This window comes from Palaemon carinicauda, chromosome 35 (genome assembly GCF_036898095.1).
Source record: "Palaemon carinicauda isolate YSFRI2023 chromosome 35, ASM3689809v2, whole genome shotgun sequence".
Classification (NCBI taxonomy): domain Eukaryota; kingdom Metazoa; phylum Arthropoda; class Malacostraca; order Decapoda; family Palaemonidae; genus Palaemon; species Palaemon carinicauda.
The window spans coordinates 39,219,621-39,233,802 of record NC_090759.1 but is presented as its reverse complement, the minus strand read 5'-3'; the positions used below and the strand labels follow the sequence as shown (position 1 = coordinate 39,233,802).

The window sequence follows — 14,182 nt, the reverse complement described above, 5'->3', positions numbered from 1 at the left end:
CTAAACGACATTACATGAGGCTTTATACAGCTGTTACATTTGACATGTGCACATTTCTTGTTATATCCTCTACGAACTTCCAATTTCAACGTAATCTGTGGCACCCTAGCAGTACCAGCCGAACTCGGTTGAGTCCCTTGTCAGGCTGGGAGGAACGTAGAGAAGAGAGGTCCCCTTTTTTGTTCCATTTGTTTGATGTCGGCTACCCCCCAAAATTGGGGGAAGTGCCTTGGTATATGTATGTGCTACAAAACAAACGTTACTAAAGACTAGTCATCTCCACTGGGGTTCTCGGTACAGCATCCTTGTCGTGAGATTAGTTCAAAACAGCCTGTGCTCAGAAATCATGTCAATCATGCTCTTCGTGGAATATACAAATGGGTAACTTTAAACAAAAAACCATGAAGTTCCTTCTCTTTCATTCTTCCATTCGCCTTAGACCTGTATTTCCAAAATGACAAGCTTGTATCAAGTTCCCCAAGTTTTGAAACGTAGACGATTTACATAAGCACTTTGCAAGTCCCTAATGCTGATTCTTTTATACATTAGGAGGAGCATTTACAGCATCTATCAATGACTCAATTCTTACTTAAAGGGAAATAGTACAAATAGGAAGCCTGGCAATTCCTACTTTTTTCATGAAAATAAATTACAGACATTTTGTGCGTGTTGGAAAATACGACTCTTATTTAAAATCCGTCAACTACGTCAGATAGTCATAAGGCGCAAAAGTATTATTTTGTAAATTATAACCATATATTACAGTCCCTTAATTTAATCATCCTTTCACCTTTCTGTATATATAAATTTCTCTCATTGTATCCGGAAACAATGCTACAGATTATTTGTAATTCATTTATCTTTTTTCCCCATACCCTACACTATTTCAATGCAAGATTTTCCCTTAATAAGGATTCCTAAATACTCTTGAACCTACTGAAGCCTGCAAAAGCTCTAACTTTCACAGCAAAGAAAAATTTTGACAGTTCCCTCATACACTTTTTGTTGGCAATTACCTTTCTCTACAGATGATATTTCATGAGAAGTATTGTTACTCACCTTTACCACCTATACAAATGTATATACAGCAGACAGTGGGACTGAATGAATAACAAATAAGCTGCAGAGGTCAAGCACAAGTCAATACCCTCCCAGGTGATAATATTCAGAATACCCACTTCGATTTTCACCACCAGCACTGATGGTTTATCATTAACTGGTTTACCTATATGGATTTCATCTTTGGCTTTTCCTACTATAACTTCTGATTAAATAATCCCCATTGTAACAAAATTAGTTAAATGCCTAATTTTTTTCCGTAATTTGAATTCCCCTTTCTTTGTTGGTATATTTTCTTGGTATTATTGTAGTGTATTACAGGGCAATGTAACCTAGGAAAAAACCTATTTTTTCTTATAGAAAAAATTACGCTCTCTTCTAAATATTTTCTTTATCCCTTTACGTAACACTAGGCAGGCAGTTAATTCTAATAGTCATGCCTTCTCCATCATGAAGATCAATACTACATTGTATTCTAGACGTTTTATTCCAGCTGTGACCAAGTTATGGAATGATCTTCCTAATCGAGTAGTTGAATCATTAAAAGGATCGTTACAAACTTACAGCAAATGTTTTTAGGTCGAACAGGCTGACATAAGTCTTTTTAATAGTTTATATATGAAAGATATATGAAAGATATATGAAATGTTTTTAGGTCAAACAGGCTGACAAGTCTTTTTTATAGTTTATATATGAAATATTATATGAAAGATCTGTTTTAATGTTGTTACGTTTATTTGAATATTTTATTCTAATCATTCATTACTTATAGTATATTTATTTCCTTTTTCTCACTGGCTATTGTTCCCTGTTGGAGCCCTTGGGCTTATAGCATCCTGCTTTTCCAACTAGGGGTTTAGCCTAGTTTGTAATAATAATAATAATAATAATAATAATAATAATAATAATAATAATAATAATAATAATAATAATGACAGAAACCTTGATCATGCACTTGCCTGTTCGTCCGCCTGCATGGTGATAAAGTCCCACTTGTGAGAGAGCGCCTTCTTGAGTTTGTTGTAAGCCTCGATCTCGTAATCTTCAAGCCCATGTTTCTGCTTATTCCTGGACAACCGCTTGGTCAAGTAAATGGCGTAATCAGTAGTGTCTGCACTATGATTCTGTGAAGGCCAGTAGTACGGTGTCTGGAATAAAACACGAAGTCAGTTATTTGTACTTAAAAATTTTCCTAATGGAACCTTTGGTACTTTTACAACAACAGAGCTATAGACTCTCACTCATTAAGCTAAACTCAACAGCTGTTGTTTGTTTACATTTATTCACGAAACTTTTTTCATAGAGAATCGAATAAATAAACAGACAATTTCAGTGCTCACTGATTTATCAATACTAGAGAAAGTTACTTTTCAAACTCGAGCAAAATGAAAATGGGTTTGTTTCTTGTATGTCATACCTATGATTTGTAAATTTTTGCTGTTCTATAATTGCAACCAAATAAATGAAAATATTAGCTGTTAAGTTCTGCAGATGACTGTTAATGCTTGCTGCAGTAAATGAGGAATTTTGGTTCTTGAAAGCGACAACGATATTCATTTTGTTACCCGCCTCGTGAAATTTGCTTTAATAACGACTGCCTTCTATTTTTTACTGTAAGCACTGCTCTCAGATTTCTGATTCCCCCAAGTAACCAGTAAACCTCATTTGAACCTTATTCTGCTTACCCTTGATTACTCTAGCTAGATCACCTTTGAATACACCTATTTGGTAACCTCCCTGACAGGTGATTGCCAGACCAGGGTTCGAGTTCCACTCTAACTCGCTAGTTCCTTAGTGGCTGCAACCTCATCATCCTTGTGAGCTAAGGAAGGGGAAGGGGGTTTGGGGAGCCTATAGGTCTACCTGCTGAGTCATCAGCAGCCATTGCCTGGCCCTCCCTAGTCCTAGCTTAGACTGAAAGGGGGCTTAATGCTGATCATATGTATATATGGTCAGTCTCTAGGGTACTGTCCTGCTTTCTAGGGTAATGCCACTGTCCCTAGCCTCTAGCATTCATAAGTGGCCTTTTAAAACCTTTAAACTCTTGCTTTAAATTCAGATGAAATAGGGTACTATGATGGGAAAACTACACAGAATTGCGTGACTCGCAAACAACAGAGGGAGATTTCTCTTTTCCGAGATGACCTGTGGGAGATCAGTGCTTCATCGCCTTGTTGCCTTTTTATTACTTATAAAAAATGTATTAGATAACTTAAAAATATCTGAAATATAAAAAATATGTGGAATAACTTAATAGCAAATGTTTTAAAGAAAAAGATTAACATATTTCGTGACAACCCCGGTTTTGAATAACTCTTGAATTTTAAGAATCACTGTAAACAAGTTTATTAACAAAAGGTCAATGGGGGGAGCTTATCACTCGAACATGATGGTGCCCATCTATTTACATTTATATCATGTGGCCAAAACTAGCAGTGTGGCTATAGATAATACGTAATATTTTTTCTAAATTAAATGACTGAGAGAGAGAGAGAGAGAGAGAGAGAGAGAGAGAGAGAGAGAGAGAGAGAGAGAGAGAGAGAGTTTAAATCGCAGAAAGGTAAAAAGGAAAATGAACTAATTTAACGAAAGACTTCATTGAGAGATTAGGCATTTGTCACATTTTTACCTGGAGTCTTAGGGAACTAATTAATTTGAGATACGACACATTTACCGTTTGGATAACCTCAGCTAATTGAATGACTGCCGGAGGTATTTTCAACAAATGAGATTTCAGAGCCAAGACTCTTTTTACGTGGACATTTCCCTAGTCCCAAATGATCATGATTATACTAAAAGGTTTTACAAACTACATTCGTTGTCAACGACGGAGTTTTAGCTGTAATGAAAGCAGGAAAAATTAGGGACATACTAGTGATGGAGTTTGCATAATCACAGATAAAATGTCAAGTCTTGAAACGTCAATGAAGAGATAAACCTGATAGATGGGAATGCCATCAAATGATAAGAATAGCAATAATATACATACTACACGTTAGCCATGCATGGCAGGACTAGCAATAATAGCAAAATTATCACGAGGGATTTACTGATGGCAAAACAGCTTTTAATCCATTTACGTTACAACGCATGTTTTTGCGCACACCGACACTAACAAGCCATCCCTAACTACCATTTACACTGGCAATTTCCTCGTTATCCATCTCAAACAGAAGACTTTCTTAATTAACTTTCGTGGCAAAGAACACTGGGGGTCTCCATTGACTGCCTAAAACCAACGTATCTTCTGCAACATGACCTGCTTATAGTTCAACTCTTTCAGACAGGGCGCCCCGTTTCACATATATGTCTTTCTAAGGGGGGTGGGGTGGGGTGGGGCATGTACCATACATGTTTCATACACGCTCATATACTGTAATGCAACTACATTAGAAAAACCTGCTTCATATTGTTGAATAAAGTCCTTTACACTCAACTCACCTTTTTGTTAATACCTAACAGCTACCCTGCGACATTATATATAAATATACAAATATATATATATATATATATATATATATATATATGCATATATATAATATATATTTATATATATTATTTATATATACATATATATATATATATATATATATATATACATATTTATTTATTTATATATCATACATATATACATGTACACACACACACACATATATATATATATATATATATATATATATATATATATATATATATATATATATATATATAACATGAATAAAGATATCATAATTCACATTGGTCAAATGATGTGATATGGATAGTAATTAAAAAAAAAAAACTTGTTCTTTTTTTAAACAAAATCCCCATAGATACAAGATAATCTCGGAATGGATTAAAATAAATTCTTATCGTTTATATTTTTCCAATAAAATGTCAAACGACAATAAAGAATCAAAGACACTGAGAAATTTCTACCTTCTCTTCCCCTTTCCCATTGTTCAGAAGGAAATATTGGACCCTTCTGCGAAAGGCCCGTTCCCTTCACAACGGAGCAAATAGAATTTTTCTTTATGTCTGGTAGTTTTGAGAGATGGTGACAGCAGCAGGTAGAGAGAGAGAGAGAGAGAGAGAGAGAGAGAGAGAGAGAGAGAGAGAGAGAGAGAGAGAGTTAATTGATCTTCAAATTCCTGTTCTCATTTATGGCAAATACAAACGCATTCAGCGAACAAAAGATGTTAATTGAGTTTGCCTTCATCGAAGAGGGAGAAAGGTCTAACGGGGAAGAATCTCGGGGAGAGACAGACAAATAGAGGTTGTCAGAAGGCAGCGGGAGATGCTAATCAGCCGGTGGCTCCTTTTCAAGACACCGACTAGAAGAAACAAGATTCATTTTCCTAGTCTTCACTAGCGACTTCTTCGAGACGAATTGGAGGTGAAACAACTATAAGTCCATTTCTTTTAGCGATGCATATTTGCACCAACTCGCGGCGGTGCCCTTTAAGCTCGGAAAAGTTTCCTGATCGCTGATTGGTTAGAATGATCTTGTCCAACCAATCAGCGATCCGGAAACTTTTCCGAGCTAAAAGGGCACCGCTGCGAGTCGGTGCAAATATGCATCGCTAAAAGAAATGGACTATAAATACTACACAGTGTTTGAAGGTTTTATAGGACACTCATGAATGGCAAGGGCAAGGGACAGTGATATTGCCCTACCAAGTAGGAAAATGCCCTGGAGACTGACCATATATACATATGATCAGCACTCAAGTCCCTCTCCACCCAAGCTAGGAACAAGGAGGGTCAGGCAATGGCTGCTGATGACTCAGCAGATAGACCTAGAGGCTCCCCCCCAAAACCCCATACTTAGCTCACAAGGATGGTGAGGTTGAAGTGACCAAAGCAACTAACGAGTCTGAGTGGGACTCGAACCCCAGTCTGGCGTTCACCAATCAGGGACGTTACTACATGGGCCACCACAAAAAGTGCTTTGCATGGTGAATTGTCTGTTCACGATTAATTTGTGGCTTAATATCAGAAAACAAAATAATTAAATGTCAAGTATGAAATTGACCATAGACACATGCAAACATACACGAGCTCTGTTTAGAAAGTATCAGACCTTCGGCCGGAACTAAATATGATATAAATATGTGTTTGTGTCTATACGTGTGTGTATACATACTAAGTCTATTTAAAAGGTATCAGACGTTTGGCAGGGTAAAATATTTTGCGTACTTAACGGAACTGGGACTCTAATTCCCTTAAAGTATGACCCAAAACTGATTCAAATAGCGTGCATTATCTCTCCTCTATTAGCAAAACGGGATCCTCTCAATGATGTCTTTCATTTCCGAAATAACCAAAAGCAGGTTTCTTAACGAATGGATTTTTTGAAACCATGGGATCAAACCATTGTTTCCTAGTATTGGGTAGTGCCATAGCCTCTATACCATGATCTACTGTCTTGGGTTACAGTTTTCTTGCTTGAGGGTACACTCGGGCACACTATTCTACCTTATTTCTCATCCACTTTTTTTGTTAATGTTTTCATAGTTTATATAGAAAATATTTATTTTAATCCTGTTACTGTTCTTAAATATTTCATTTTTCCTGTTTTCTTTCCTCACTGGGCTATTTTCCCTATTGGAGCCCTTTGGGCTTATATCATCTTGCTTTTCCAACTAGGGTTGTAGCTTAGCAGGTAATAATAATAATAATAATAATAATAACTGACAATTCGGTAAGTTAAATATGGAATAAATATCCGTAGAGTGCCAAGCGAATAAATTAACTTAAGCATTTATTTTCTAACATAAATTAAGTATATTTCTACATGGACAGAAAAGGAATAACTGAGAAATACGTTAAAATAAGCCTTTGATTTTTAAAACAGATTTTAATTTGATTTCGACATATGCAGAGAATGATTAAAATCAAATCTTAGTTAAACATTGCAATAGATGATCAACAATAGTTTTATCATTACTACTAATATTGCTGTGGCTCACTTAACGACAATAAGGCCTTCTCTGGACCATTGTCTGAGGTCTCGTATTTTTCGTCGCTTGAATGGGCCAGGCAATGGCTGTTGATGTCTCAGCACACCTGACAACACGGGGAATACCAAACATTTTTCTTTACACAAGGGGATGACTACTGCAATGTCATTGTTCAGTGGCTGATTTCCTCTTGGTAAGGGTAGAAGAGACTCTTTAGCTATGGTAATGGATCTATTCGGAATACCAAAATCTCACCTGGAATCTGTAGAGCGACGAGTCATCCTTGACGATGAGCGAGCGAGACTCTCCGACCGGGAAGAAGTAGCCGTACTGACAGAGCAGGTTTGCCAGGTGGATGGCTTCGGCTGCAAAGAAGAAGAAAAACGGATAATTAAAGGTTTAATGGACTGACAATTAACGGTTTAAAAGCCACTCAACGGTTGTGAATGGCAGAGGCGAGGGACAGTGACATAGCCCTATTGAGTATGACAATTAAAGGTTAAATGTCGGTTGTGAATGGCAGAGGCGAGGGACAGTGACATAGCCCTATTGAGTATGACAATTAAAGGTTTAAAAGACTGACAATTAACGATCTAAAAGCCACAGATGAATGGCAGAGGCAAGGGACAGTGACAATGCCCTATTGAGTATGACAATTAAAGGGTTAAAGGCCACTCATGAATGGCAGAGGCGAGGGACAGTGACATTGCCCTATTGAGTATGACAATTAAAGGGTTAAAGGCCACTCATGAATGGCAGAGGCGAGGGACAGTGACATTGCCCTATTGAGTATGACAATTAAAGGGTTAAAGGCCACTCATGAATGGCAGAGGCGAGGGACAGTGACATTGCCCTATTAAGTATGACAATTAAAGGTTTAAAGGCCACTCATGAATGGCAGAGGCGAGGGACAGTGACAATGCCCTATTGAGTATGACAATTAAAGGTTTAAAGGCCACTCATGAATGGCAGAGGCGAGGGACAGTGACATTGCCCTATTAAGTATGACAATTAAAGGTTTAAAGGCCACTCATGAATGGCAGAGGCGAGGGACAGTGACAATGCCCTATTGAGTATGATAATTAAAGGTTTAAAGGCCGCTCATGAATGGCAGAGGCGAGGGACAGTGACAATGCCCTATTGAGTATGACAATTAAAGGTTTAAAGGCCGCTCATGAATGGCAGAGGCGAGGGACAGTGACAATGCCCTATTGAGTATGACAATTAAAGGTTTAAAGGCCACTCATGGATGGCAGAGGCGAGGGACAGTGACAATGCCCTATTGAGTATGACAATTAAAGGTTTAAAGGCCGCTCATGAATGGCAGAGGCGAGGGACAGTGACAATGCCCTATTGAGTATGACAATTAAAGGTTTAAAGGCCACTCATGAATGGCAGAGGCGAGGGACAGTGACAATGCCCTATTGAGTATGACAATTAAAGGTTTAAAGGCCGCTCATGAATGGCAGAGGCGAGGGACAGTGACAATGCCCTATTGAGTATGACAATTAAAGGTTTAAAGGCCACTCATGAATGGCAGAGGCAAGGGACAGTGACATTGCCTTATTGTGTATGATAAATAAAGGTTTAAAGGCCACTCATGAATGGCAGAGGCAAGGGACAGTGACATTGCCCTATTGAGTATGACAATTAAAGGTTTAAAGGCCACTCATAAATGGCAGAGGCAAGGGACAGTGACATTGCCTTATTGTGTATGATAAATAAAGGTTTAAAGGCCACTCATGAATGGCAGAGGCAAGGGACAGTGACATTGCCCTATTGAGTATGACAATTAAAGGTTTAAAGGCCACTCATGAATGGCAGAGGCGAGGGACAGTGACATTGCCTTATTGTGTATGATAAATAAAGGTTTAAAGGCCACTCATGAATGGCAGAGGCAAGGGACAGTGACATTGCCCTATTGAGTATGACAATTAAAGGTTTAAAGGCCACTCATGAATGGCAGAGGCGAGGGACAGTGACATTGCCTTATTGTGTATGATAAATAAAGGTTTAAAGGCCGCTCATGAATGGCAGAGGCGAGGGACAGTGACAATGCCCTATTGAGTATGACAATTAAAGGTTTAAAGGCCACTCATGGATGGCAGAGGCGAGGGACAGTGACAATGCCCTATTGAGTATGACAATTAAAGGTTTAAAGGCCACTCATGAATGGCAGAGGCGAGGGACAGTGACAATGCCCTATTGAGTATGACAATTAAAGGTTTAAAGGCCGCTCATGAATGGCAGAGGCGAGGGACAGTGACAATGCCCTATTGAGTATGACAATTAAAGGTTTAAAGGCCACTCATGAATGGCAGAGGCGAGGGACAGTGACATTGCCTTATTGTGTATGATAAATAAAGGTTTAAAGGCCACTCATGAATGGCACAGGCAAGGGACAGTGACATTGCCCTATTGAGTATGACAATTAAAGGTTTAAAGGCCACTCATGAATGGCAGAGGCGAGGGACAGTGACATTGCCCTATTGAGTATGACAATTAAAGGTTTAAAGGCCACTCATGAATGGCAGAGGCAAGGGACAGTGACATTGCCCTATTGAGTATGACAATTAAAGGTTTAAAGGCCACTCATAAATGGCAGAGGCGAGGGACAGTGACATTGCCTTATTGTGTATGATAAATAAAGGTTTAAAGGCCACTCATGAATGGCAGAGGCGAGGGACAGTGACATTGCCCTATTGAGTATGACAATTAAAGGTTTAAAGGCCACTCATGAATGGCAGAGGCAAGGGACAGTGACATTGCCCTATTGAGTATGACAATTAAAGGTTTAAAGGCCACTCATAAATGGCAGAGGCGAGGGACAGTGACATTGCCTTATTGTGTATGATAAATAAAGGTTTAAAGGCCACTCATGAATGGCAGAGGCAAGGGACAGTGACAATGCCCTATAGAGTATGACAATTAAAGGTTTAAAGGCCACTCATGAATGGCAGAGGCGAGGGACAGTGACATTGCCTTATTGTGTATGATAAATAAAGGTTTAAAGGCCACTCATGAATGGCACAGGCAAGGGACAGTGACATTGCCCTATTGAGTATGACAATTAAAGGTTTAAAGGCCACTCATGAATGGCAGAGGCGAGGGACAGTGACATTGCCTTATTGTGTATGATAAATAAAGGTTTAAAGGCCACTCATGAATGGCAGAGGCGAGGGACAGTGACAATGCCCTATAGAGTATGACAATTAAAGGTTTAAAGGCCACTCATGAATGGCAGAGGCGAGGGACAGTGACATTGCCTTATTGTGTATGATAAATAAAGGTTTAAAGGCCACTCATGAATGGCAGAGGCGAGGGACAGTGACATTGCCCTATTGAGTATGACAATTAAAGGTTTAAAGGCCACTCATGAATGGCAGAGGCAAGGGACAGTGACATTGCCCTATTGAGTATGACAATTAAAGGTTTAAAGGCCACTCATGAATGGCAGAGGCGAGGGACAGTGACATTGCCTTATTGTGTATGATAAATAAAGGTTTAAAGGCCACTCATGAATGGCAGAGGCAAGGGACAGTGACATTGCCCTATTAAGTATGACAATTAAAGGTTTAAAGGCCACTCATGAATGGCAGAGGCGAAGGACAGTGACATTGCCCTATTAAGTATGACGATTAAAGGTTTAAAGGCCACTCATGAATGTGACAATGCCCTATTAAGTATGATAATTAAAGGTTTAAAGGCCACTCATGAATGGCAGAGGCGAGGGACAGTGACAATGCCCTATTGAGTATGACAATTAAAGGTTTAAAGGTCGCTCATGGATGGCAGAGGCGAGGGACAGTGACAATGCCCTATTGAGTATGACAATTAAAGGTTTAAAGGCCACTCATGAATGGCAGAGGCGAGGGACAGTGACAATGCCCTATTGAGTATGATAATTAAAGGTTTAAAGGTCGCTCATGGATGGCAGAGGCGAGGGACAGTGACAATGCCCTATTGAGTATGACAATTAAAGGTTTAAAGGTCGCTCATGGATGGCAGAGGCGAGGGACAGTGACAATGCCCTATTGAGTATGACAATTAAAGGTTTAAAGGCCACTCATGAATGGCAGAGGCGAGGGACAGTGACAATGCCCTATTGAGTATGACAATTAAAGGTTTAAAGGTCGCTCATGGATGGCAGAGGCGAGGGACAGTGACAATGCCCTATTGAGTATGACAATTAAAGGTTTAAAGGCCACTCATGAATGGCAGAGGCGAGGGACAGTGACATTGCCCTATTGAGTATGACAATTAATGAATGGCAGAGGCAAGGGACAGTGACATTGCCTTATTGTGTATGATAAATAAAGGTTTAAAGGCCACTCATGAATGGCAGAGGCAAGGGACAGTGACATTGCCCTATTAAGTATGACAATTAAAGGTTTAAAGGCCGCTTATGGATGGCAGAGGCGAAGGACAGTGACATTGCCCTATTGAGTATGACAATTAAAGGTTTGAAGGCCACTCATGAATGGCAGAGGCGAGGGACAGTGACATTGCCCTATTGAGTATGACAATTAAAGGTTTAAAGGCCACCCATGAATGGCAGAGGCGAGGGACAGTGACATTGCCCTATTGAGTATGACAATTAAAGGTTTAAAGGCCACCCATGAATGGCAGAGGCGAGGGACAGTGACATTGCCCTATTGAGTATGACAATTAAAGGTTTAAAGGCCGCTCATGAATGGCAGAGGCGAGGGACAGTGACATTGCCCTAAAGGGTTAAAGGCCACTCATGAATGGCAGAGGCAAGGGACAGTGACAATGCCCTATTGAGTATGACAATTAAAGGGTTAAAGGCCACTCATGAATGGCAGAGGCGAGGGACAGTGACATTGCCCTATTAAGTATGACAATTAAAGGTTTAAAGGCCACTCATGAATGGCAGAGGCGAGGGACAGTGACATTGCCCTAAAGGGTTAAAGGCCACTCATGAATGGCAGAGGCAAGGGACAGTGACAATGCCCTATTGAGTATGACAATTAAAGGGTTAAAGGCCACTCATGAATGGCAGAGGCGAGGGACAGTGACATTGCCCTATTGAGTATGACAATTAAAGGTTTAAAGGCCGCTCATGAATGGCAGAGGCGAGGGACAGTGACATTGCCCTAAAGGGTTAAAGGCCACTCATGAATGGCAGAGGCAAGGGACAGTGACAATGCCCTATTGAGTATGACAATTAAAGGGTTAAAGGCCACTCATGAATGGCAGAGGCGAGGGACAGTGACATTGCCCTATTGAGTATGACAATTAAAGGTTTAAAGGCCACCCATGAATGGCAGAGGCGAGGGACAGTGACAATGCCCTATTGAGTATGACAATTAAAGGTTTAAAGGCCACCCATGAATGGCAGAGGCGAGGGACAGTGACATTGCCCTATTGAGTATGACAATTAAAGGTTTAAAGGCCGCTCATGGATGGCAGAGGCGAGGGACAGTGACATTGCCCTATTGAGTATGACAATTAAAGGGTTAAAGGCCACTCATGAATGGCAGAGGCGAGGGACAGTGACAATGCCCTATTGGGTATGACAATTAAAGGGTTAAAGGCCACTCATGAATGGCAGAGGCGAGGGACAGTGACAATGCCCTATTGGGTATGACAATTAAAGGGTTAAAGGCCACTCATGAATGGCAGAGGCGAGGGACAGTGACATTGCCCTATTGAGTATGACAATTAAAGGGTTAAAGGCCACTCATGAATGGCAGAGGCGAAGGACAGTGACATTGCCCTATTAAGTATGACGATTAAAGGTTTAAAGGCCACTCATGAATGTGACAATGCCCTATTAAGTATGATAATTAAAGGTTTAAAGGCCACTCATGAATGGCAGAGGCGAGGGACAGTGACAATGCCCTATTGAGTATGACAATTAAAGGTTTAAAGGTCGCTCATGGATGGCAGAGGCGAGGGACAGTGACATTGCCCTATTGAGTATGACAATTAAAGGGTTAAAGGCCACTCATGAATGGCAGAGGCGAAGGACAGTGACATTGCCCTATTGAGTATGACAATTAAAGGGTTAAAGGCCACTCATGAATGGCAGAGGCGAAGGACAGTGACATTGCCCTATTGAGTATGACAATTAAAGGGTTAAAGGCCACTCATGAATGGCAGAGGCGAGGGACAGTGACATTGCCCTATTGAGTATGACAATTAAAGGGTTAAAGGCCACTCATGAATGGCAGAGGCGAGGGACAGTGACATTGCCCTATTGAGTATGACAATTAAAGGGTTAAAGGCCACTCATGAATGGCAGAGGCGAGGGACAGTGACATTGCCCTATTGAGTATGACAATTAAAGGGTTAAAGGCCACTCATGAATGGCAGAGGCGAGGGACAGTGACATTGCCCTATTGAGTATGACAATTAAAGGGTTAAAGGCCACTCATGAATGGCAGAGGCGAGGGACAGTGACATTGCCCTATTGAGTATGACAATTAAAGGGTTAAAGGCCACTCATGAATGGCAGAGGCGAGGGACAGTGACATTGCCCTATTGAGTATGACAATTAAAGGGTTAAAGGCCACTCATGAATGGCAGAGGCGAGGGACAGTGACATTGCCCTATTGAGTATGACAATTAAAGGGTTAAAGGCCACTCATGAATGGCAGAGGCGAGGGACAGTGACATTGCCCTATTGAGTATGACAATTAAAGGGTTAAAGGCCACTCATGAATGGCAGAGGCGAGGGACAGTGACATTGCCCTATTGAGTATGACAATTAAAGGGTTAAAGGCCACTCATGAATGGCAGAGGCGAGGGACAGTGACATTGCCCTATTGAGTATGACAATTAAAGGGTTAAAGGCCACTCATGAATGGCAGAGGCGAAGGACAGTGACATTGCCCTATTGAGTATGACAATTAAAGGGTTAAAGGCCACTCATGAATGGCAGAGGCGAGGGACAGTGACATTGCCCTATTGAGTATGACAATTAAAGGGTTAAAGGCCACTCATGAATGGCAGAGGCGAAGGACAGTGACATTGCCCTATTGAGTATGACAATTAAAGGGTTAAAGGCCACTCATGAATGGCAGAGGCGAGGGACAGTGACATTGCCCTATTGAGTATGACAATTAAAGGGTTAAAGGCCACTCATGAATGGCAGAGGCGAAGGACAGTGACATTGCCCTATTAAGTATGACGATTAAAGGTTTAAAGGCCACTCA

At 40.5% G+C, this 14,182-nt stretch overlaps 1 protein-coding gene across 11 annotated transcripts in view; it reads right to left on the bottom strand.

The window, feature by feature from the left end:
• The window catches only part of LOC137627696 (regulator of G-protein signaling 9), a 415,360-nt gene that overhangs the window by 133,758 nt on the left and 267,420 nt on the right, over positions 1-14,182 (bottom strand). For all 11 annotated transcript variants that reach the window (XM_068358916.1, XM_068358923.1, XM_068358915.1 and 8 more), the window contains 2 exons: positions 7,257-7,366; positions 2,019-2,207 (listed from right to left, as the gene is read on the bottom strand). In XM_068358916.1, coding sequence (XP_068215017.1) covers positions 2,019-2,207; positions 7,257-7,366 — 299 coding nt within the window. The remainder of the gene's footprint in view (positions 1-2,018; positions 2,208-7,256; positions 7,367-14,182) is intronic.